This window comes from Aquarana catesbeiana, linkage group LG10 (assembly GCF_042186555.1).
Source record: "Aquarana catesbeiana isolate 2022-GZ linkage group LG10, ASM4218655v1, whole genome shotgun sequence".
Taxonomy (NCBI): Eukaryota; Metazoa; Chordata; class Amphibia; order Anura; family Ranidae; genus Aquarana; species Aquarana catesbeiana.
Genome location: NC_133333.1, coordinates 160,461,629 through 160,485,727, shown reverse-complemented (window position 1 = coordinate 160,485,727; position 24,099 = coordinate 160,461,629). Strand labels below are relative to the sequence as shown.

The following is a 24,099-nucleotide window of genomic DNA, read 5'->3' as shown; positions in this document are numbered from 1 at the left end:
GTGACGTGGCGAGTCCCTTAAGTGCAGTTCAAGCTGGTGAGGTGGCAAGCACAAGTAGTGTCCCGCTGCCACCAAGAAGAAGACAAACACAGGCCCGTCGTGCCCTTCCTGCTGTGTATATATATATATATATATATATATATATATATATATATATATATATATATATATATATATATATATATATATATATATATATATATATATATATATATATATATATTTGTCGTTTTATTGTTCTCTCTCTATTGTTCTGCTCTTTTTTACTGTATTCAATTCTGCAATGTTTTATTGTTATGTTTTATGATGTTTGCTTTTCAGGTATGCAATTTTTTATACTTTACCGTTTACTGTGTTTTATTGTTAACCATTTTTTTGTCTTCAGGTACGCCATTCACGACTGAGTGGTTATACCAGAATGATGCCTGCAGGTTTAGGTATCATCTTGGTATCATTCTTTTCAGCCAGCGGTCGGCTTTCATGTAAAAGCAATCCTAGTGGCTAATTGGCCTCTAGACTGCTTTTACAAGCAGTGGGAGGGAATGCCCCCCCACCGTCTTCCGTGTTTTTCTCTGGCTCTCCTGTCTCAACAGGGAACCTGAGAATGCAGCCGGTGATTCAACCAGCTGACCATAGAGCTGATCAGAGACCAGAGTGGCTCCAAACATCTCTATGGCCTAAGAAACCAGAAGCTACGAGCATTTCATGACTTAGATTTCGCCGGATGTAAACAGCGCCATTGGGAAAGCATTTTATCACACCGATCTTGGTGTGGACAGATGCTTTGAGGGCAGAGGAGAGATCTAAGGTCTAATAGACCCCAATTTTTTCAAAAAAGAGTACCTGTCACTACCTATTGCTATCATAGGGGATATTTACATTCCCTGAGGTAATGATTGATTAAAAAAAAAAAAAATGATTAAAAAAAAAAAAAAAAAAATGAAAGGAACAGTTTAAAAATAAGATAAAAAAAGCAAAAAAATAATAAAGAAGGAAGAAAAAAAAAAAAAAAAAAAAAGCACCCCTGTCCCCCCCTGCTCTCGCGAACGCAAGCGTTGGTTTGGCGTCAAATGTAAACAGTAATTGCACCATGCATGTGAGGTATCACTACGAAGGTCAGATCGAGGGCGGTAATTTTAGCAGTAGACCTCCTCTGTAAATCTAAAGTGGTAACCTTTAAAGGCTTTTAAAAATGTATTTATTTTGTTGCAACTGCACGTTTGTGCGCAATTTTAAAGCATGTCATGTTTGGTATCCATGTACTCGGCCTAAGATCATCATTTTTTATTTCATCAAAAATTTGGGCAATATAGTGTGTTTTAGTGCATTAAAATTTAAAAAAGTGTGTTTTTTTTCCCCCAAAAAATGCGTTTGAAAAATCGCTGCGCAAATACTGTGTGAAAAAAAAAAATGAAACGCCCACCATGTTAATCTGTAGGGCATTTGCTTTAAAAAAATATATAATGTTTGGGGGTTCAAAGTAATTTTCTTGCAAAAAAAAATTAATTTTTTCATGTAAACAAAAAGTGTCAGAAAGGGCTTTGTCTTCAAGTGGTTAGAAGAGTGAGTGATGTGTGACATAAGCTTCTAAATGTTGTGCATAAAATGCCAGGACAGTTCAAAACCCCCCAAATGACCCCATTTTGGAAAGTAGACACCCCAAGCTATTTGCTGAGAGGCATGTCGAGTCCATGGAATATTTCAAATTGTGGCACAAGTTGCGGGAAAGAGACACATTTTTTTTTTTTGTTTTTTTTTTTTTTGTTTTTTTGCACAAAGTTGTCACTAAATGATATATTGCTCAAACATGCCATGGGAATATGTGAAATTACACCCCAAAATACATTCTGTTGCTTCTCCTGAGTATGGGGATACCACATGTGTGAGACTTTTTGGGAGCCTAGCCGCGTACGGGACCCCGAAAACCAAACACCGCCTTCAGGCTTTCTAAGGTCGTAAATTTTTGATTTCACTCTTCACTGCCTATCACAGTTTCGGAGGCAATGGAATGCCCAGGTGGCACAAACCCCCCCCCCCCCAAATGACCCCATTTTGGAAAGTAGACACCCCAAGCTATTTGCTGAGAGGTATAGTGAGTATTTTGCAGACCTCACTTTTTGTCACAAAGTTTTGAAAATTGAAAAAAAGAAAAAAAAATGTTTTTTCTTGTCTTTCTTCATTTTCAAAAACAAATGAGCTGCAAAATACTCACCATGCCTCTCAGCAAATAGCTTGGGGTGTCTACTTTCCAAAATGGGGTCATTTGGGGGGGGTTTGTGCCACCAGGGCATTCCATGGCCTCCGAAACTGTGATAGGCAGTGAAGAGTGAAATCAAAAATTTACACCCTTAGAAAGCCTGAAGACAGAGATTGGTTTTCGGGGCCCCGTACGCGGCTAGGCTCCCGAAAAGTCCCACACATGTGGTATCCCCATACTCGGGAGAAGCAGCTAAATGTATTTTGGGGTGCAATTCCACATATGCCCATGGCCTGTGTGAGCAATATATCATTTAGTGACAACTTTGTGCAAAAAAAAAAAAAAATTTGTCACTTTCCCGCAACTTGTGTCAAAATATAAAATATTCCATGGACTCAACATGCCTCTCAGCAAATAGCTTGGGGTGTCTACTTTCCAAAATGGGGTCATTTGGGGGGGGGGTTGTGCCATCTGGGCATTTTATGGCCTTCAAAACTGTGATAGGTAGTGAAGAGTGAAATCAAAAATTTACACCCTTAGAAATCCTGAAGGCGGCGATTGGTTTTCAGGGCCCTGTACGCGGCTACACTCCCAAAAAGTCCCACACATGTGGTATCCCCGTACTCAGGAGAAGCAGCTGAATGTATTTTGGGGTGCAATTCCACATATGTCCATGGCCTGTGTGAGCAATATATCATTTAGTGACACCTTTTTGTAAAATTATTTTTTTTTTTTTTTTTTTTGTCATTCAATCACTTGGGACAAAAAAATAATATTCAATGAGCTCAACATGCCTCTCAGCAATTTCCTTGGGGTGTCTACTTTCCAAAATGGGGTAATTTGGGGGGGTTTTGTACTGCCCTGCCATTTTAGCACCTCAAGAAATGACACAGGCAGTCATAAACTAAAAGCTGTGTAAATTCCAGAAAATGTACCCTAGCTTGTAGACGCTATAACTTGTGCGCAAACCAATAAATATACACTTATTGACATTTTGTTTACCAAAGACATGTGGCCAAATACATTTTGGCCTAAATGTATGACTAAAATTGAGTTTATTGGATTTTTTTTATAACAAAAAGTAGAAAATATCATTTTTTTTTCAAAATTTTCGGTCTTTTTCCGTTTATAGCGCAAAGAATAAAAACGGCAGAGGTGATCAAATACCATCAAAAGAAAGCTCTATTTGTGGGAAGAAAAGGACGCAAATTTCGTTTGGGTACAGCATTGCATGACCGCGCAATTAGCAGTTAAAGTGACGCAGTGCCAAATTGTAAAAAGTGCTCTGGTCAGGAAGGGGGTAAATCCTTCCCGGGGCTGAAGTGGTTAAAGTGCCTAGACTCCTATCGCCTGGAGCTTCCTGGGTTCCACCGCTTAATAGATGTAGAATAGATTGATAGCCAGAGACCAGGCTATATCTATGCTGTGATTATACAAATGGTTGGTTTTGTGGCATTGCGTATAAATTGCTGTGTGTGGGGTATTAGACGAGTACACCAGGTTTCTGACCTCTCACTTCTAGTATGTTATAACTCTGTGTATTTAAATGCACAACACTGGAGCTTATTCTTGTGTTATTTGGGTTATATTCTTTTGGTACCATTTGTGGTTCATGCCTCATATGTGATCTAATGTATGGACTCTGAGGCTACGTTTCCTCTGTAGCCACTTTGGAGTGCAGCTTTGATCCAAATTTACAGCCTCTGGATTGGGTTTGCATCAGAGGTCGCATCAGGGTAGTGCTGGGACCTTTTTTAGGTTGCTGTGACTTTGATTCGCAAGGATTGGATCGGGTGCTATTGAAATCAATGGACCGAGACTTGTCACGTGACTTTGTGTGCAGGGTCACATGGCATGTCACACTAGTGGAAACTGAACCTAATAGTTCTACTGACCTGCTTGAAGTTTAGCCCTCATTTGTATATGTGGCTGTATGAATTGGGAGGCTTTTACCTGACCTTTTCATTGTCTCGTACAATCTCCATTAGGTTGTCTTAAAGCATTAATGTTCATAGACAGCAGGTGTGTAAATGGCTTAGAGAAAATCCTTGGTCACTGAGACCTTACCAAGGTAAAATTCTACTTTGCAAGTCAATAATTTGAAAAGAAACTGAGGTCCCCTCTTATATTCTTGTATTTTTGGTCTTCTTCCTCCAGGAAGCACTTGGAGTGGATGTGGACCCTCTCAGGTGCCCAGTAGGGTGAACACCCTCTGATGGTGCACGGGGATGGGGCAGATCTCCCTGCGTGGGCTTTACTTGCATATCTGCTGTCTTCAGCTTTATATTTTCTTTAGAATGTTCAGATCCTGTTGGAGAGTTTCTCTTCCTGTTCAGCACTGGAAGTGTTGTCTGGGCATACAGCCAAGACAGCTGATAGGAGGAAAGGCACATACCCCCTCTCCACATAGGTAGAGACTTTCTCAGCTGTTCGTTGAATAGTTCAGCACTCTGCTAATCTATTTTACAGCATCCTTCCCAACACAAAACTCAGGCTGCTTTTGTCTTGGTTGACAAAGAACTTGTGAGGGGTTAGCAGGATGATGGCAGGGGAACAGAGCAGGAGACAGCTACTGGACTTGGTGCTTTTGATGAGATAAGAAAACACTGCAGTTATGTGCCCAGCTCCAATTTTCATGAATTGGGTTTACATTCACTTTAACATCATAGTTGAATTTGTAAATCTTTATCGTTCGCATCACTAAGCCCTTTAATTGGGGTTGTGTGGTCACTATAATCTTTCCTAGGGTTTATGATTTATACAGCAGTATAAAACTTGTATGACTGGGGATGTATCAGGCCATTTTGCTTCAGATGCAGACAGCTCCTTCATGTGATGCATTCCTGGCTTAGCACTGATCGCTGTATAAATGCCAATGGTCCCAAAAATGTGTCAGAATTGTCCCATGTGTCCTCCATAATGTCACAGTCCTGATAAAAATCGCAGATCGCCGCCATTACTAGTAAAAAATAAAATAAAAATGCTATAAATCTATAACCTATTTTGTAGACTCTATAACTTTTGTGCAAACCAATCAATATACGATTATTGCGTCCCCCCCCCCCCCCCCCCCCCAAAAAAAATATGTAGAAGCATACATATCGGCCTAAACTGAGAAATTTACTTTTAAAAAAAAAAAAAATCTCAGTTTAGGCCGATATGTATGCTTCTACATATTTTTGGTAAAAAAAAAAAAGGATTTATTATAGCAAAAAGTACTAAATTTATTTTTTTTCAAAATTGTGTTTTCATTTTTTTTGCTAACAAAAAAAAAAAAACCTGCAGAGGCGTTCAAATACCACCAAAAGAGAGCTCTATTTGTGGGGAAAAAAATGTCAGTTTTGTTTGGGTACAATGTCTCATGAACGTGCAATTGTCACAGTGACTCGAATCGCAAAAAAAGGCCTGGTCATTCAGCAGCCAAATCTTCCGGGGCTGAAGCGGTTAATTTTGAGACTGCTTGCATAGATGCGATTTGGAGCTACCAGGTTTCTGAAGAAAATAAACCTGAGTCTGTGAACTGTAAGAGGGGTCGGCCAGTAGTATGTGCCAGTGTTTTGTTCAGTGCTCTCTAGTTATCCTGATGGTTCCTATTACTCTGTCATGTGATGAAAGCTCCTGTTGGTCAAAATATTTCTGCAGTGTGCGTTTTTTTTTTTTTTTTTTCTTTCTTAGTCACTTGAACTGTGGTGACAGCTTGCAAAGTCCAGATGGCTATCACTGTGTACTTGTTCGAAATAATTTTCGTGGTGAAGGTACCTTCTTTTGCCAATCGGATTTATGTCCTGATAATCAGTTCAGCATGGACATAGCAGGTAAAGGATGGTCCCTGCTCGTTATTAATCAGATGTTTGAACATATGGATCTTGTTGCTGTCCCATTCCAGATAAGTACAAGATCATCAATGTAATGCCTGTAGAATCTGATGTAACTATTGAAGGGATTGTTAGTGTCAGTGAGCTCTTGCTGAAAGGGCCCCATATTTACATTGGCATAAGTGGGTGCAAAATGCATCCCTTATTGCGGTCTTTGGTATTTGCAGATACGGTTTCCATTAAAGAAAAAATTTGTTAGTCTAAATTCACCTTGCTATGGGAGACTAACTCTTTCAGTTTGTCACCCTCTCTTTTGGTACTTGCACACCAGGATTCTAAACAAAGGTGCTTGCTTCGCTTGAGGTCCTGATAACATCTCAGTGCGTCCATGTTGGGATTGCACAGGTCTCACACATGTGGTATCGCCATATTCAGGAGTAGCAGAATGTATTTTGGGGTGTAACTTTTTGCTATGTACATGCTTGTTACATGTGTTAGAAATATCTTTATAAATGGACAACTTTGTGTGTAAAATTTCATTTTCTTCCAACATTTTCCAAAAAATTACATGTTTAAAAGATTCATGCCTCATAGAATATACGGGCGTTTCCTTTACAAAATGGGGTCTTTTTTTTTTTTTTTTTTTTTGGCGTTTCTATTGTCCTGGTGCTCCAGGGCCTTCAAAAGTGTGAGGGCCAGTTTACACCATAGAAACCGCAGTCCGGATGCGTTCCAGATGCTCTTCTGCATGCATGTTTTTGATGCAGTCCGGAGCATTTTTTTACCCCCTCCTTTTTTTTTTTTTTTTTTTTTTTTTTCCCCCTACCTTTTTAAATAAGGACAGTGTGTTTTGATGTGTTTTACAGCATTCCAGTGCAGGAATAATGCAGCATGTTCTACTTCTTCCTTTTTTTTTTTTCTGGTACTGCAAGCACTGGTGTGAACTATGCCACTGAAACCCATGTAATCCACTTTTCCATGGGTTTTTGATGCAGAAGAAAATGCACTGGACTGCATGTGGTGTGAACTTGGCCCTAAGAGGTAGTCAAGAAATTAAAGCAGAGTTCCACCCAAAAATGGAACTTCCGCTTTAAGTGCTGGTGACCCCCTGACATGCCACGTTTTGGCATGTCATTTTTTTTGGGGGGGGTACACTGTTTTTAGAGGCTCCCACTTCCTCCCCTGGCGCCAGAAGGAAGATGACCTCTCCCTCCCTGCAATCTTCTGGGACACATCACAGATCCCAGATGATTGCCTGGCCATTCACTGCGTGCTGTAATGCTCACGCATGCGCAGTGCGCGCCCGGCTGTGAAGCCACAGGTAGGGCGCCCACAGTTAGTGTGACGGCGCCGCGGAGAGGAGGGGGAGAGGAGCGGGGCTTCCTGCACCTGCATCGTTGGACCATAGGAGAGGTGAGTGTCTGATTATAAAGTCAGCAGCTACACTTTTTGTAAATGAGTGGAACTCTGCTTTAAATGTGTAATTTATGTCCCTAGAACGCCTGATGGTGCTCCCTGCATGTTGGGTCTCTGTGGTCAGGCTGTGTAAAAGTCTCACATGTGGTATCGCCATAATCAGTAGGAGTTGCAGAATGTATTTTGGGGTGTAATTGGAAGTATGCACATACTGTGTGTGAGAAATAAAACTTATGACAACTTTAAGATATTTTTTTTTTTTCACAATGTTGGAAAAAATTACTACTTCAAAAAACTCACCATGCCTCTAAACACCTTGGTGTGTCTACTTTCCAAAAATGGGTCATTTCCTGGCTTGTTAGTGTCCCAAGAAATTAGGTTGTCATTACATCAGGTGTGATCACTTTTCAGAGATTGGCACCATAGTTTCACCCTGGGGAAGGCGTCGGCGGTAAACGCCGATATTTTTAGCGGCGCTTTACCGTCGTTTTAGCGGCGCTATTCGGCCACTAGCGGGGAGCTTTTTAACCTCCGCTAGTGGCCCAAAGAGGGTTAAAACTGCCCGCTGTAGCGGCGCTGCCCCATTAATTTCAATGGGCAGGGGCACTTTAGGAGGGGTGTATACAGCGCTGCAAAGATGCTGCTTGCAGGACTTTTTTTTTTTTTTTTTTTTTTACACCATCCTGCAAGCGCATTGCTTCAGTGTGAAAGCACTCGGGCTTTCACACTGGAGAGACAGGAGAGGCGCTTTACAGGCGCTATTTTTAGCGCTGTAGTGCCTGTAAAGCGCCTCAGTGTGAAAGTAGCTTAACTTTCACAAAGGCCAAATAATATACACTTGGTTATTTTTGCCAAAGATATCTAGCAGTATAAATTTTGGGCAAAATTTATGAAGAAAAATTACTAACTTGCAAAATTTTATAACTGAAACGAAGAATTTTTTTTTTTTTAACCAAATTTTCGGTCTTTTTTCGTTTAAACGGTGGTAATCAAATACCACCAAAAGAAAACTCCACTTGCGTGAAAAAGGACACAAATTTCATATGGGTACAATGTTGCATGACTGAGTAATTGTCATTCCAAGTGTGAGCACTGAAAGCTGAAAATTGGTTTGGTTAGGAAGGGGGTTTAAAATGGTTGTAAACCCATTACAACAACTTTATGCTACAGGTAAGCCTTAATATAGGATGTCACAGGTACCCGCTCCCCCAAAAGGTGCCAAATGTGGCACCGGAGGGGGGAGGAGGGGGTAGGCAGATAAGCGGAGCTCCACTTTTGAGTGGAACTCCACTTTGATGGGTTGTACTTCATCTTTATTCTCCTGCAAAGTAAAAGCATTATGGGCTACCCCATTATGTGTCACTTACCTGTAAACAAAGTCCGTGATGTGGCTACGTCCATCTTCACTCCTCTTTCTTCCGGGGCCATGAGCTCCGGCTCTGTGATTGTCTGGAGACGTGTGACATCGCTCCCACGCGTGCGCGAGGGAGCCAACGCTCATGGCAAGGGCCCTATAGAAATGGCATGATCGTGTCCGGTCTTTGGTGCGCAAGCGTATTTAGGAGAAATATCTCCTAAATCGTGCAGGTTTAGGAGATACAGGCTTACCTGTAGGTAAAAGTGGTCTGTAAGGGTTTACAACTTCTTTAACTCTCAATGATCATAGTAAACTGCACAAATCATTTATCTCCATAACCTCCCTAAAGCACACACAGACCTGCAGGCGTCTTTAATGCCTCTCCATTCAAAAAAAGAAGTTTCACCTTCAGTAATACTTTAAGACCCCGGTTTTTCAGTATGCGTAAGGGGAGGGAGTATACATTCTGTGACACATTTTTGGATGTTTTATCGGTTAGGCTTCTTTTTGCAATGTATAAATTGTCACTTTATCTCAAGATTATGTTAACTAAATTTTTAATATCCTAGTGGATTTGATTTAAATCAAGTATTTAAGTATCACTAGTAAAAAGACTTGATTTAAAATCATAATTTTTAAAGAGCAACTATCATCTCTGTCCTGCAGGGGCTCCTCCTCTGACCCGCTGTTGACTCACTGACAGTCCCATTCAGTTTAATGGGATGGCTGGTGAGGTGTCACTGCCACAACAAGGCGAGGGATGTGGATGCCCGCTAACAGGCGCTGCCATGATGGATCTGAAGTGACGGGTGCTTTTTAAATGTAGGGACTCATTCTTGCTGGTAGTTAGAATATTTAATATTTGCAAACAATATGAAGGGTTCCTATTTAGAACAAGCTGTCTGGTTAGTAAAGCAGCGATATCAGATTTTAGGTTAACCACACATGTTTGGAGAACTACTGCTTTTATTTAAATAAAACAATAACATTATATTACATATTCTTGTATTTGCTTAAACATCAATGTTTAGTAACTGAAGTGCATAAACAATATCTTTGAAAAAACAAACAAGAACTTAAACTGAATATATCAGCTGGGTCCACATTAAAAAAAAAAAATGTAATTTCATCACAGCACGTCTTCTCATGGTTACATAGTAGGTGAGGTTGCAAAAAGGCACAAGTCCAACCTCAAGTCCTCATGTTTCATTCAGGCCACCAGGCCTTGCATCTTTGTTGCATTGCTTGCATTTTGCATGCATACCTGCTTTACCCATGGGTAGAGGAACTTCATTCAAATATTCCCAAACTGGGTCTTTTTTTTTTTTTTTTTTTTTAAGGCCTGCTGCCATTTTGCTCCTCAAGCTATGTGCAAAAAGATCACAAGGTTTATAAGCTGCTTTTAAGCTGCTTAGGTTTCACTTTCATTTTCTGCTTGCCCTTCCTCCTCACATTTAGACTTTGGTACAGATGCAATGCTATTCAAGCAATCATACCGTACATAGATTTGCAAAACAATGGGATAAAGGAATATTCCTGAACTTTGTTTTCTCTCATGGTTACTGTGAACCTATGTGAATGCATCAATAAAGTGCATGTTATCTCTGCTTGCAGAGCTTGGATTCATTTGAGTTTACCAAAAATGTAAATATTCCAGAATATACAACCTCATGCTACATAACTAAGCTCCATTTCATGCTGAATAAACTAAACTATTAATGTACCCTTAATGGAAAACTATATTTTTAGATATATGTTCACCCCAAAAGCATTTTATTAAAAAAAAAAAAAATTGATATTGAAAAACTATACACACATACATATACATTTTCTTTTTTTTTTTTAATTTTTATTATCCACCTTGGTTATTATGGTGCAACGTTCCCTTTTGGATATCTTTTTGCCTTTCTGTTTCACCTACTGCTGTAACATTTGGGATTTTACCATTACTTACTTTCCTAGTGACAATGGTCACCAAGGCTGAGATGTCGATTCTCCAATGGGTGCACAGAAGACAACAAACCCCCCAGAGAGTCTAACCCTTTCCTAAAGTTTGACTTTAGATTCCATTTCATTAGATTTAATTTTTATAACGATAAGTGCTTGCTGTAAAGCTAATGTACAATTTCTGCTTCAACAATGTTAATGTTTGGTTTACCACCTATTCCCAGGTATCTGCTGAAATACTCTGCGAACATTGCGGCTGTGAACAGTGACGGTGATGTTCCCCTGGACATAGCTGAAGATGACTGCATGGAGACTCTGCTTCGTGCTGAAATCGAAAAGAGAGGTAAAATTCCTTGCTGTCTCTACTCTTCCGACAACAATGTATTCATAACAGGAAATCTACTTCATGTTGGAAAATAAGGTCTCTTCCAGACATGACCCTTTACTGTCCTGCAGAACTTCTCTACAATAATAGCACTTGACTCATTTTTTTTTTTTTTATCCCAGACGAGCTTTGTAAGGAAAAGTAACTTGTGTATTAGTTTGGTTCACACATAGCAGGTATTTTTCACTGAGAGCCCATATAACACCGCCCAATCCTTGAGGCCCCAGTTTTTTGCGTCCTTAGGTGGTGGACCTGTTCTCTGGAGAAGTATTTTTTTCTTTATTCCTTTTTTACCATAGAAGTTTGTTTAATCTGAATCTTCTATAGACATCTGACTGCTTATTGCCTTAGGCTACCTAGCGTTTTTTGGATCATTCACCCTTGGTGTATACCTAACGGACCGTACCCAGGCCTCAATGTGTGGAGGTATGCCAACAACAATGGGCAAAACCTGGACCTTATTAGGCCTAGCATTGTGGATTTGGTATTGCAGGGTTTCCCTGTAATTGGTATCCAGTTCCTGGCTTTAAGCAATGTCTGTAAGTAATGGCACACTACACAGTTTAGTTTGGGGATGTTCACATTATTGTAGCATCCTCTGCCATGTTGTCTGTAATTCTTCATGAAAATTTTTTGAATTTGGTTGTTTCTCTTCTAACTGGATGTGGTCTCTGAAGCTTGAGGTGACTCCCAGATGACATTTTGCCACCCGCCTGTTCCACAGAGATCATGCAGTACATTGCTGCATTCCCACAGCCATCTTCTACAGAAACAGCCACAGGAACTCAGTCAGCGCCTTGGTTATAGCAGCTTCTCCTCCAACACGCACAGCCTCACCCATTCTGCTCACATTAAATGTTTGTACCCCACTGGGGATCTCATCACTAACAATGGTGGCTCACAGAGGTACAAGGGAGCTTGGGACAAAATCTGACTCTGGCTCCCTCTTGGCACATACCATGTGGCCTGTCTAAAAAAAAAAAAAGCCTATTTCTCTGCCTCTATGAAATTTTTGGAAATGTTTTTGAATGTCTAGAACCTTTGGTCTCCCGGCAAACGCAGAGATTTTTCCCTCCCCTGAAGCATAAAGCAAAATGCTTTCTTCTATGGGTACACTAATGCAGTGTGCACTAGCCTTTGCATAATGACACCTGATTTTCCACAGCAAAAACAGTCACCTATAGACACCAAGACTGGCTACACCTAAAAGACTTTCCCGTCTATTGTGAACTTATGAGGGTTGACTGTGCCCTAAAAAATGTTTATAGTCCTCAAGGTTTATGCTGCTGTTTATCCTATAGAAAAGGATGAAGTGGTCCATTTCAGTAGTGGATCCTGCCATTTCTGTTCTCCATAAACATCTTACAGTTCTGTTGAGAGAGTTCCTCCTGCAAGGAAGGATTCGGCTGCTAGAGGTTTTGAAGCCCTCTTAAAGACTTTTTTACTTTTGCAGGTCCAGCCCTGCAGCTCGCAATTGCTGTCAAGGCTGTCTGCATGAATGTTGCCAAATGGTCAAGTTGCTTGAATAGAGACCAGGCACTTGTCTTCATAGACTCACTCTGCTCTTAGAACAATTGGCGCTAATTCCTTCAGCCCTTTTTGTTTTTTCGATTGGTCTTGAGTGTAATTTGCCAAGTCCCAAGAATCTCTCATCTCTTTACATATGCGCAGGTTTTTGTGGCTAAAAGCTTGGTCTGCTGAACGTGATTGCAAGATATGTCTTTTTCACATTCCCTTTGAATGCCTTTTGGTGAATCCCTTGACAAATTCATTGTGAAATTTACTAGGGAAAAGGCCAAGGTCTTCTACCTAAAAGAAAGGGATCCTTCCATTCCTTAAAACCAAGGCTGAACACTTTCTTTCATGGTAATCCCTGGCCCTCCTTCTCGGACATCCCTGGCTCTGATTTGTCATTTCAAAGGGTGCAAAATAGTTTCTATCCCCACTCCCTCGCATTTTACCTGCAAATCTGCCAGTTTCACGCCAAGGGAGATTTGATGACCTTCTTGCACCAACTTCAGGAGGGATTGTTCCATTCTGTACGGATTAAAAGTTTCTTTTGAAATCTATTCAGATCCAAAACCAAATTGGGGCATCTCCAATACTGCACTTAAAATCATTAAACAAATGTTTGTGTTCCAAAATTCCATTTGGAATCTACAAGATCTCAAAGTTGCTTTCTTCAGACAAGGGGAATTTCTTGCCTCCAGTAGATGCTTCCCTTATTTTGCTGTAGGAGACTAGCATTGACGTTTGGGCACTCATCTGCACCTAGAATGTTCAAAAAAGTGCTTGGCCTGCTTTTGGTTCTTCTATTAACCCAGGGCATTCATGTCACAGGTTACCTGAATGACTCCCTGCCAAAGAACTTTTGAATCTAGACCTTGTCAGCAAACATCCAACGTACCATCCAGTTCCTAAAACCTTTTGGCTGGATAACCGGCTTTCTGAAGTATGTCCTCAAGCCCTCTTATGTGGAGTACATGGGTCTAATCTTGTACACAGTCGAAGCCAAATTCTCGTTCCTTAAGGTCCAGCTCTCAAACCCTCAGGACACACTACCACTCCTCAATTTGCTTCTGCATGAGGTTTTTGGGGCTTCGAGGCAGTACCTTTACCCAATTTACCATGTACGGGCAGGTAGCTACTGAATGACAGGAAGAATCTGTGAACTACCTAGAGTGCTCAACTGTGCCCTGGTAGTTCATTGAATACTATAAGCCACAATGGCTAATAGTAGTTATAGTTTTCCCATTCGCAGAACTTTGTGAATGAATGGTGCAACTGGGTGTGGGGGTGCTCCTTTTAGTACAGTAGTGACATTTCATTAAAGGAACATCAGCTTGGATAAGGATATCTAGAAGTTTCTCTTTACCACTTGAAAAGGTGGTAAGCACACATAGGGTGTCTGTCCCTTCTGTTTTTACTCTGATATACAAAATGGTCCTTTGTATGCAGTTACAAGTTGGCATTCTGGGTTCTTTTCCTTCTGCACTTTCATACTTTCTAAGAATATGCAAAGAAGTTGTTGGTGCAGTTTATTGATCACCACTTTTTTTTTTTTTTTTTTTTTTTTCTCCTCCAGTGTTTGATTGTGCCAGTTCTGGAGGATCTGTGAGCAATTCAGCTTGTTCTCCTGCATGAGTAGGGCTATTTGCAAGGGCTTTCAGGTGAAGGCTGAGTGTAACTATGCCACATCAGTGGTATATATAATATTCGTCGGGGGCACCAGAAACTGTGCAGCCCAAGAAGAGGTGGGCCTCATCTTGGCTGCGGAGGAACATTGTGTTCTCCTTGCTCTGTCCATATCCCATAAGAAGGAGTTTGTAAGTGGATTTCTTCAGCCCTCAGCAGTTGGTGCTGAAGGAATGTGCTCTTCACTCTGAGGTATTCAGCGCTTTCTGTCAACGTTGGAAACACACTAGATGTATATCTGTTGGCAACCCAGCTCAATGCAGGTCCCGACAGACTGTTACCAGATCCAAGGATCCTCAAGAAATTGCAGTAGATGCCCTTGTCCCTCCTTGGGACCAGTTCTCCCTGACGTAAGATATTACACTATCTTCTATAAGATTCTTTGCAGGGTTCAGGTGGAAAGAAAACCGGTAGGTTATCACACCAGCTTGGCTTGGGAGAATGTGGTATTCCAACTACCTAGGGGGATGGGCTTTGAGCGTTTTTTAACCCATCCAGACATCCTGTAATAGGGTCTGATCTTCTACCTTTCCTTATCGATGACTTTGACTGTATGGCCATGACAGCCAGGCTTTTGAATGTTTTTAAGGCAGTGTCTTATGCAGTCATCTCTACATTTTAGAGCCAGGGAGGCTACTTCAAGAAAAATTGCCACATGACCTGGAAATCAAGGGTTGATATGAGACTGGCCTTAAGTTCAATCAAAGAGCAGGTTTTTGCATTGGTAATTTCAGTGTGTTTCAGAGGCTGATTGCTTTTTATTACCTGGTGTGTATGGTGGTTCACGATGTCGAGCAGATTGTTCCTCTGTTCAGGTTGCTGTTGACACCATGGGATCTCAACCTGGTGTTAACCTCAACCTTCCCATAGGCCTTTTTTTTTTTTTTACATTGTGTTCTTCATGCCATTACTTTAGCTTTTTTTGCCTTGGGAGCAGTTTATGGCTCTTCATGCCATGTGGGTCTTTGACCTCAGCCTGTTGGTCTTGCTGAAGGTGGTTTCATTTTTATTCATCTGTCAAACGGCATTGTTTTTCCTTTTTTTTTTTTTTTTTTTTTGCCCCGACCCTCAGTTGCTAAGAGACAAGGCACTGCACACTTTAAAAGTGGATCAGGCTGTTAAGATTTATCTGAGTTTGGATTTGAATGTGCTGTCGGACAATCATATATTTATTTTGGTCCTTCATAAAGATCCAAAGAAGGGTCAGGTGGTATCAAGTTGACCATTTTCCAAGTCAACTAGGTTGTGTCTTTTTTTATGATCTTTTTTCCCCAGGCCTCAGTAGCTGGGGTACAAGACCCTACACACTTTGGGATTTGGTGGGCGGCTGTAAGGATGTATCGGTTATTTACTTCACCCAGGCAGTCAAACTTTGTCCTTCTGGAAGCTCCAAAGAAGGGTCACCTAACTTCTGGTAGTCTTTGGATTTGTCAGCTTATCCCTAAAGCCTATGGTTTGAAAGGGAAGATCCGCCATTCTTCAGTAACGGCTCGGTCTGTCAGATGTACTTTTACCTCTTTGGCTATCCATCAGGCTTCAGTATTTCAGGGTTGCAAGGAGACATCCTGGTCTTTGATTCACCTTTACCAATTTGCATCAGGTGGTTGTTCATGCTGCTGAGGACTCTGCGTTAGTCACAGTGCATTGTAGGTTGCTGTGTAGTTTTTCCGGGCCTGTAAGAGGTTGCTGTTTCCTTCCCTCTTTGGGACGTCCCAGGTTGTCATGATTTATAGCCTGTCCTGTGATGTACAGTATGAAAAAGAATTGGATTTTTGTGCTTGCCTGTAAAATCCATTTCTTGAAGTACATCATGGGATACAGAACTCCCTCTGGGGGTTGATTGCTTGCTACTAAACTGAGGTACTTCCTGAGTGGGAGAGGTTTTATAGGGGACTTGTAAAAAGGGGGGGTACTAATGCGCAAACCACAAAGGGAAAGATTAATGTATATGCCTATTGAAGTAGCTGGCAACATAAAGGTGTTCTCACACTAAATATAAATGATAATAGGTAATGTGGCGCTTACTAATTACCAGTGAATATTCGACGAAATGCTTGCTTCTCAAAAGTGCATGTGCTAAGTGCAACAACACTATATATAAATAAACGTGCAAAATAGCAAATAAAGAATGTGCTAATGATGATAATAAAATCATATATAAATAGATAGATATATAGATCTCATAACAGTGCAGAAAATCCTAGTAAATAATATCTCTGTGACAAATAACTGTGAATAATGCAATTAGACAATATGTATAATGAAAGACGACATAATTGCTGCCATAAAACTTGAAAATTTCAATGTTCAAAAAAACGTGCAAAATCGATGTGCGAATAGCAATCAAAAAAGTGCAGATAGTCATCAAGAAATGTCTTTAGACAGTAAAAATAAACAAGTCCCATAAACGTGCAAAGGAAATCCACACAAATAAATCCACGCTGTGTAATGCGAATCCTCAATGGAAAAGTGCAAGTGCCAACATCTGGTTAATCTCTGCTACTCGATGTGCGCCACACTATTTTCCCCAGCCTCTCACCTCATGTAGCAAGACAATAGGCCTCTCTGTAGATTCACACACTGATCGTTTCCCAGAACACTCCTTAGAGTGGTCGCGCTCACAGGGCAATAGGACACCGATCGATTCCCAGAACACTCCTCAGCGTAGTCGCACTCACAGGGCAACGAGGCTCAGTTGTGTGCAGGAAAAGAGAGGGCTCCCATAGTGTAATAGTTCTCAAAAATTAATTTTATTAAATGTAGCAACTTACATTCAAAGTTAAAATCAAACAGCGCTGTGTATTCAATTACTTCCGGTCTCGGCCGCGACCGGAAGTTAAGAGTGGTGGAGATTATCCGGATGTTGGCACTTGCACTTTTCCATTGATTCGAATTACACAGCGTGGATTTATTTGTGTGGATTTCCTTTGCACATTTATGGGACTTGTTTACTTTACTGTCTAAAGACATTTCTTGATGACTATCTGCACTTTTTTGATTGCTATTTGCACGACAATTTTGCACGTTTTTACACATTAAAACTTTTCAAGTTGTTTGGCAGCAATTATGTTGTCTTTCATTATACATATTGTCTAGTTGCATTATTCACATAGGTATTTGTCATATTTACTAGGATTTTCTGCACTGTTATGAAATGTATATTAACTATTTATGTATGATTTTATTATTAGCACATTCTTTATTTGCTCTTTTGCACGTTCATTTATATATAGTGTTGTTGCACTTAGCACATGCACTTTTGAGAAGCAAGTATTTAGTCATTTATTACTCACTCTGGTAATTTTAGTAAGCGCCATATTACCTGTTATCATATAGGGGACTTCCTGTCTGTGTTTTTTCTTTTTTTTTTCTTTTCTTTTTTTTTTTTTCTTTTACACAATATCCCTCCTCTTCCCATTTAAACCATTTAGGTCTCCCCTCCCTTACCTGTTGTAGGTAGATATACTCGCCCAAGTCCGCCATCCAGGTCCCCTCACTGCTTCTTAATCCAGAATGGGGGGAGTGGTGATCCAGAGCTGAGCTGCGATGGCGCCCTGAACACCATTCCTTTGCCTTTCAAAAACAAAAGGAAGGCAGCGCTGATCCTCAGCTATGTGATGAAATAATACAAATGTGAATACGCTAACAGACTGTGAATAAATAACCAAAAAAAACCTCTATTTCCTATAAATCCCCAAAACCCTGCAAATGTAAGCAATATTTATATCTAATAAAGTGGAGTGTGCTGAGAAAAAGTGAAATGATGAAAACGCAAGAATAGCAAAGTCCATCCTGTTGGTGATCCAAAAACTGTGTATGTATATATAAAAAATGCTCCAAACAATACACATACATAAGAGTTCATCAATGTGAAGGAATATAAATAAATCATGGTGGCACTCGTGATAGCTTGTGTTTAGATCAAATGTGATAAGAAACACCCAATGTGGTCTTCCACCAATCATACCAAACTGACTTACTGACTGAAATGGCTGGTAAAATTTATAAACCAGCAGCTGCACCTTTCTGTAATCAATGCTAGGATCCAGAGAGCTGTTTAACAATAGATAAAATCCTCTTCAAAACTCAAACCACAATCCCCACATATATAGGAGAGGAAGGAAGGAAGCTCCAATAGTGTGGTAACGTTTTTAAAAGGTTTATTTTAAACATATGCAATCATTGCATTCACATTTAAGTGTCAGACCCAACACAAGGGATAAACCAGCATGTATGTGTTCCCGATCACCTCCGGCCGCTCAGCTTGGTATGCAAGCCGCAAGTGTGATCCTGGATAGTGTTGACGCTAGTCCTTGCCCGTCCTACGCGTTTCATCATAGGATGTCTTCCCGGGGTGGCAGGCTTTCCCCTATGATGATGTCATCCTCTTCTCTTTCTGAGAGGACCTGCTGGCAATCATCCGATCAGAAGTATCAATGTCTCAGGCAGTGGCACTGACACCCGATGAAGGACTTCTTCAGGAAGTAAAGAGAAGAGTTGGGTCAGCAGTGTCACTAGATTATTGCTTCAGTTAACAGGGTTATTAGCTAGCTGATGTATTTGTGGTCACCAGAACCCATATATCTTACCTTGCACTATATCCAAAACTAAGTAATAATAATAAAATAGAAAAAAAAAGTGTTAAGTTACATTTTAAAGGGAAACTTTTCCCTTGACTCATGCACTTTTTGTTGGGTTCTCATTTTTCCCTTACTTTCAGGTGCTTTCCAAGGAACAAATTTTCAAAGCAAAAAATTGTTTCAGAAGCATGTGTACTAGTTACCGCAAGGCAGCTTGAAGCTTTGCTGGTGAAATCAAATGCTCTAAAAAAAAAGGATGTTTAATATGTACTGTTCCAGTTAATACTTGATGGCTTGCTTGGTTTCAGGGGACCTAGGCTCCAGGGTTTTTTCTCTAATTATAGACCATGCTAATGATAGATATATATATTTTTTTATTTTTTTTTCACCTTGAATATCATTTCTGGGGACAAATAGAAGCTGCAAGTAATGTTTTAGGTGTTCACAGTGTGCCAGTGCATGCCTTTAGCTCTGAATGTGTTGGCTTCTGCTAGCTCAGCGATGAGCAAATTTAGAGGTGAAAGACTACTAGATGCAAATAGGAGCATAACACGTGTATGCATTAGTTAAAAAAATCTTTCTGTTTTAAAAGGTTTTCAGGTTTTTTTTTTTTCTTCCAGTGTAATTTTCAATGCAGCCCTTTTCTATTAATGTTTTGGTTGATGTACTGAGAGATCTTTCTATTGCAGGCATAGACATTGTGGCAGCCAAGAGGGAAGAGGAGGAAGTGATGCTGCAGGATGCCCGTCAGTGGTTAAACGCAGGCAAGATAGAAGACATCCGGCATCCAAAGACTGGAGCTAGTGCTCTTCATGTGGCAGCAGCTAAAGGCTATATAGAAGTTATGAGGTATTCTTGTTGATTGTCAACATGTCTGGTACTTGATATGTCCAGAGTTTGCCCATTAAGTCAATTTGTCCATACTTTTTGACCAGGCTTCTGCTTCAGGCCAATTTTGATCCCAACGTAAAAGATAAAGATGGCTGGACTCCTCTCCATGCTGCTGCTCACTGGGGAGTGGAAGAGGCTTGTCGACTCCTTGTAGAACACTTCTGTGACATGAATGCGCTCAATAACGTGGTAAGAGCAGAGAAATACATTTTTGGTTTTCAGCTTCTGAACTCATCAGGTATCCTATTACTGGGATGTTTTTAGATCTTTTTAAATTGGTAGGGACAAATCTTTGGAGATTACAGTAACTATATTTTGATCCGTAGCTACTTAAAAGAACCTGTGCAGAGAAAAAATATCTAGCTACTCCCTACTGAAATCTTTTTAAAAATGCTATTTGCGTTCATCCCAAAAGCTTTAAGGTAGAACTATAGGCAAAACCTTTTTCATTTTGGATAGAGGGGGGGGGTTATAGATAACCCTTGCCAGATAAATTATATACCGTATGTATGTATGTGTATATAATGTGTGTATATATATTATTTGCCACCTGTGTCCCATTTCAGAGATTTTCCTTAATTTCCTATCCCATAGCTAAACAGGAAGTGAGAGGTTATCCCTGCAAATTAGGGGAATTCCTTGGGGTGCCCCAGGTCACCAGAACTTGTGTTCTCATTGGAAGATTTTCCCTCTGTTTCTGGGGACAACCCAAAATTTTGAATTTTCTTTTACTTTCACTTTTTTTTTTTTTTTTTTTAAAGGGTAAATTTGTTGAAATTCACAAGAGTTTACAGTTTCATATCACATTTCACTTTTTCATACAATGTCATTGAATTACATTACAAACTATGATCATTTATTTAGACCACATAACTGTAAATATTTATGTATATCATTTTTATCCTAGAAAATAACTAATAAATTGTTTATTTCACATGTCTTTCACTTTATTGTTTCTTTCTTATTCCCCAGTTATATGCATCCCATCTATGTTCCAAGTATGGCATTTGTTCTTTCACATCTTATGCAATTGTCAATTTTGTCACCCTGTCATGAATAATATCAGTAAGGCTTTTATATCTCAATATCTCCAGATTTAATCCATTTTCCCCAGACTTTGTCAAACTTTTTATTGCTACCTCTGGCTTGATATGTGAGTTTATGCATTGGTAAGGCATTATTAACCAACTTTAACCAGTCTTGTAGGGAGGGAGGGTCTGAGTTTTTCCATTTTAGAGCCAATGCTGTCTTGGCATAGCAAAATACTATTCTCAAAAGGGTCTTCTGTGATATGGGTAATCCTTCCTCCTCCAGGTCTCCAAGGAGACACCTGGCCGGAGAATATATGTTTGGAAGCTCAAGTTACTCCTCCATATATGTAAGGATTGTCTTCCAATATGACATCATTACGGAGATTCCCTCCTACCCATTTTGTGTAATCGTTCTGGTGTATAGTAAATTCTATGTAAATAATTGAACTGGAGCATTTTATTTCTAGCTGAGATCATTGAGGACAACATTTTGTATCCAGTACCTCCAGCCATGTCTCCTCCCCAAGGGATGGTATATCCATCTTCCACTGTGCTGCCACCCTCTCCACCCTGGGGGGGTAGAGGGTGACAGCAGAGCCGAGTAGTATCTAGAGATCATTTTTACATGATCTTCTTCAGCAATCATTTTTCCATTTTAGAGGGGGTGAGAGTTATTTTACCCCTACCATATTGAGCCAGTGCAGCATGACGTAGCTGGAGATATCTGAAGAAGAAAGTATTGGGGATGGTATATTCAACTTTCAGGTCTGTAAATGATCTGAAGATTCCATCTCTGAATAGCTGATGGGCATACTTAACGCCATATGCTGCCCAGCATGCTCCATCCGGCACCTTAGCTATTTCTTTAAGCTGAGAGTTATGCCATAGTGGAGCATTAGGAGACTCCGCCAGGCTAGACCCACCCGTTACAGCATTGCACAGATGAAATATTTTGTATGACAGTTTCAAAATATCAGCACCCTGTTCCGGATAAGGACCGTTTCTATAAAGTATATTGCTCAATGCTTCATATGACTACACTTGAGCAGCCTGGGTTGCAACTGAGGCGATATTCATCTTCGGAAAACCCCACCAATGTACATGTTTTAGTTGGACAGCAAGATAATAACGCAAATTTGGCAGAGCCAGCCCTCCCGATCTTATAGATAAGTGAAGTGCCTCCAGTGATATTCTAGCTGGTTTGGGTCCCCACAGGAAGGAAGAAATTGTCTTTATGTCTGCGAACCATTTTTTAGTGACACATACCGGGGCATGCCACAGCAGATACAGAAACCTGGGCAGGTAAATCATTTTAAATGTTAATTCTCCCAAGGAGGCCGAGAGGCAGCTTGGCCCAGGTCTGTGTACTTTTTTTTTTTTTTTTTTTTTTTTGTCTTTTCCAGACCGGTACCAGGTTATTAGATATATATAAGCTCAATGGTAGCTGGATCTCGACCCCCAAATATCTAAATTTGTTAACTATTTTCAGTGGGACCTCCGGAGGGAGTCCCGGATTATACGCAGGGTCTAGGGGGAGTATCACGGATTTACTCCAGTTCACTTTGAACCTGGAATATTTCCCAAAATCAGAGATTCTGTCTAGGGCTGTACGTAGAGATCCCTCAGCTTCTTCCAGATATAATAGCATGTCATCTGCGTATAAAGATGTTTTCTCCTTCCTTTCATTAATCTTACAACCCTTGATTAGCTTGTCTGCTCTCAGCAGAGCTGCTAGTGGCTCTATTGCCAGGACAAACAGCAGGGGCGATAAAGGACACCCCTGCCGTGTGCCCCTAGCTATTTTAAATTGCCTCGTAATGGTGTTGTTAATCCTTATGCCGCGTACACACGGTCGGACTTTCCGGCATACTTGGTCCGGCGGACCAGAGTGTGCCGGACAATCCGCCCGTGTGTGGGCGGCGGCGGACTTTTCCGGCGGACTTCTTCCCAAAAGCCCGCCGGACCTAGATTTTAAACATGTTTGAAATCTTTCCGTCGGACTCAGTTTCGGGCGGAAAGTCCGCTCGTGTGTGTGCTGGTCCGACGGAAAGCCCGCTCGTGTGTAGGCTGGTCCGACAGACCAAATACGACACGAGGGGATGGTATTGCATCTCGCGCTCGCTGCAATAGGAAAAACAAATCTTCCTATTGCGGCGAGCGCGGGGCATACCAGGCCCTTAGGTCTGGTATGGATTATAAAGGGGAACCCCGCTACGCCGAAAAAACGGCGTGGGGTCCCCCCTAAAATCCATACCAGACCCCGATCCGAGCACGCAGCCTGGCCGGTCAGGAAAGGGGGTGGGGACGAGCGAGCGCCCCCCCCCCCTCCTGAACCGTACCAGGCCGCATGCCCTCAACATGGGGGGTGGGTGCTTTGGGGGAGGGGGGCGCCCTGCGCCCCCCCCCCCCCAAAGCACCTTGTCCCCATGTTGATGAGGACAAGGGCCTCTTCCCGACAACCCTGGCCGTTGGTTGTCGGGGTCTGCGGGCGGGGGCTTATCGGAATCTGGGAGCCCCCTTTAATAAGGGGGCCCCCAGATCCCGGCCCCCCACCCTATGTAAATGAGTATGGGGTACATGGTACCCCTACCCATTTACCTAGGAAAAAAGTGTAAGTAATAAAACACACCACACAGGTTTTTAAAATATTTTATTAAACAGCTCCGGGGGGGGGTCTTCTTCCGGCTTCGGGGGTCCCTCCGCTTCATCTTCTCCCGGCGTCCGGTTGGTTCTTCTCCGCTCTCCGGCCTCTTCTCCCGGTGTCGCAGGTCTTCGGCCGGCCCCTCCGCTCTCTTCATGTAGCTCTATTGCGAGCGGAGGTCCGGACTTCTGGGCTTCTTGGCTTCTCTTCTCTTCTCTTCCCCCAGATGTTGACACGACGCTCTCTCCGGCTGGACTGGTCTCTGAGGGCTGCGTTGTGACTTATATAGGCGGAGACCCCGCCCCCATATGATGTCACAGTCCCTGGGCATGCTGGGACTGTGACGTTTTAGGGGGCGTGGTCGACCACGCCCCCTAAAACGTCACAGTCCCAGCATGCCCAGGGACTGTGACATCATATGGGGGCGGGGTCTCCGCCTATATAAGTCACAACGCAGCCCTCAGAGACCAGTCCAGCCGGAGAGAGCGTCGTGTCAACATCTGGGGGAAGAGAAGAGAAGAGAAGCCAAGAAGCCAAGAAGCCAAGAAGCCAAGAAGCCCAGAAGCCCAGAAGTCCGGACCTCCGCTCGCAATAGAGCTACATGAAGAGAGCGGAGGGGCCGGCCGAAGACCTGCGACACCGGG

The 24,099-nt window shown here is 41.6% G+C and overlaps 1 protein-coding gene across 2 annotated transcripts in view; it reads left to right on the top strand.

Annotated features, from left to right (window-relative positions):
- The window catches only part of PPP1R12C (protein phosphatase 1 regulatory subunit 12C), a 243,257-nt gene that overhangs the window by 63,441 nt on the left and 155,717 nt on the right, over positions 1-24,099 (top strand). For both annotated transcript variants that reach the window (XM_073602853.1, XM_073602852.1), the window contains exons 3-5: positions 10,957-11,075; positions 19,582-19,741; positions 19,828-19,972. In XM_073602853.1, the coding sequence (XP_073458954.1) occupies positions 10,957-11,075; positions 19,582-19,741; positions 19,828-19,972 (424 nt within the window). The remainder of the gene's footprint in view (positions 1-10,956; positions 11,076-19,581; positions 19,742-19,827; positions 19,973-24,099) is intronic.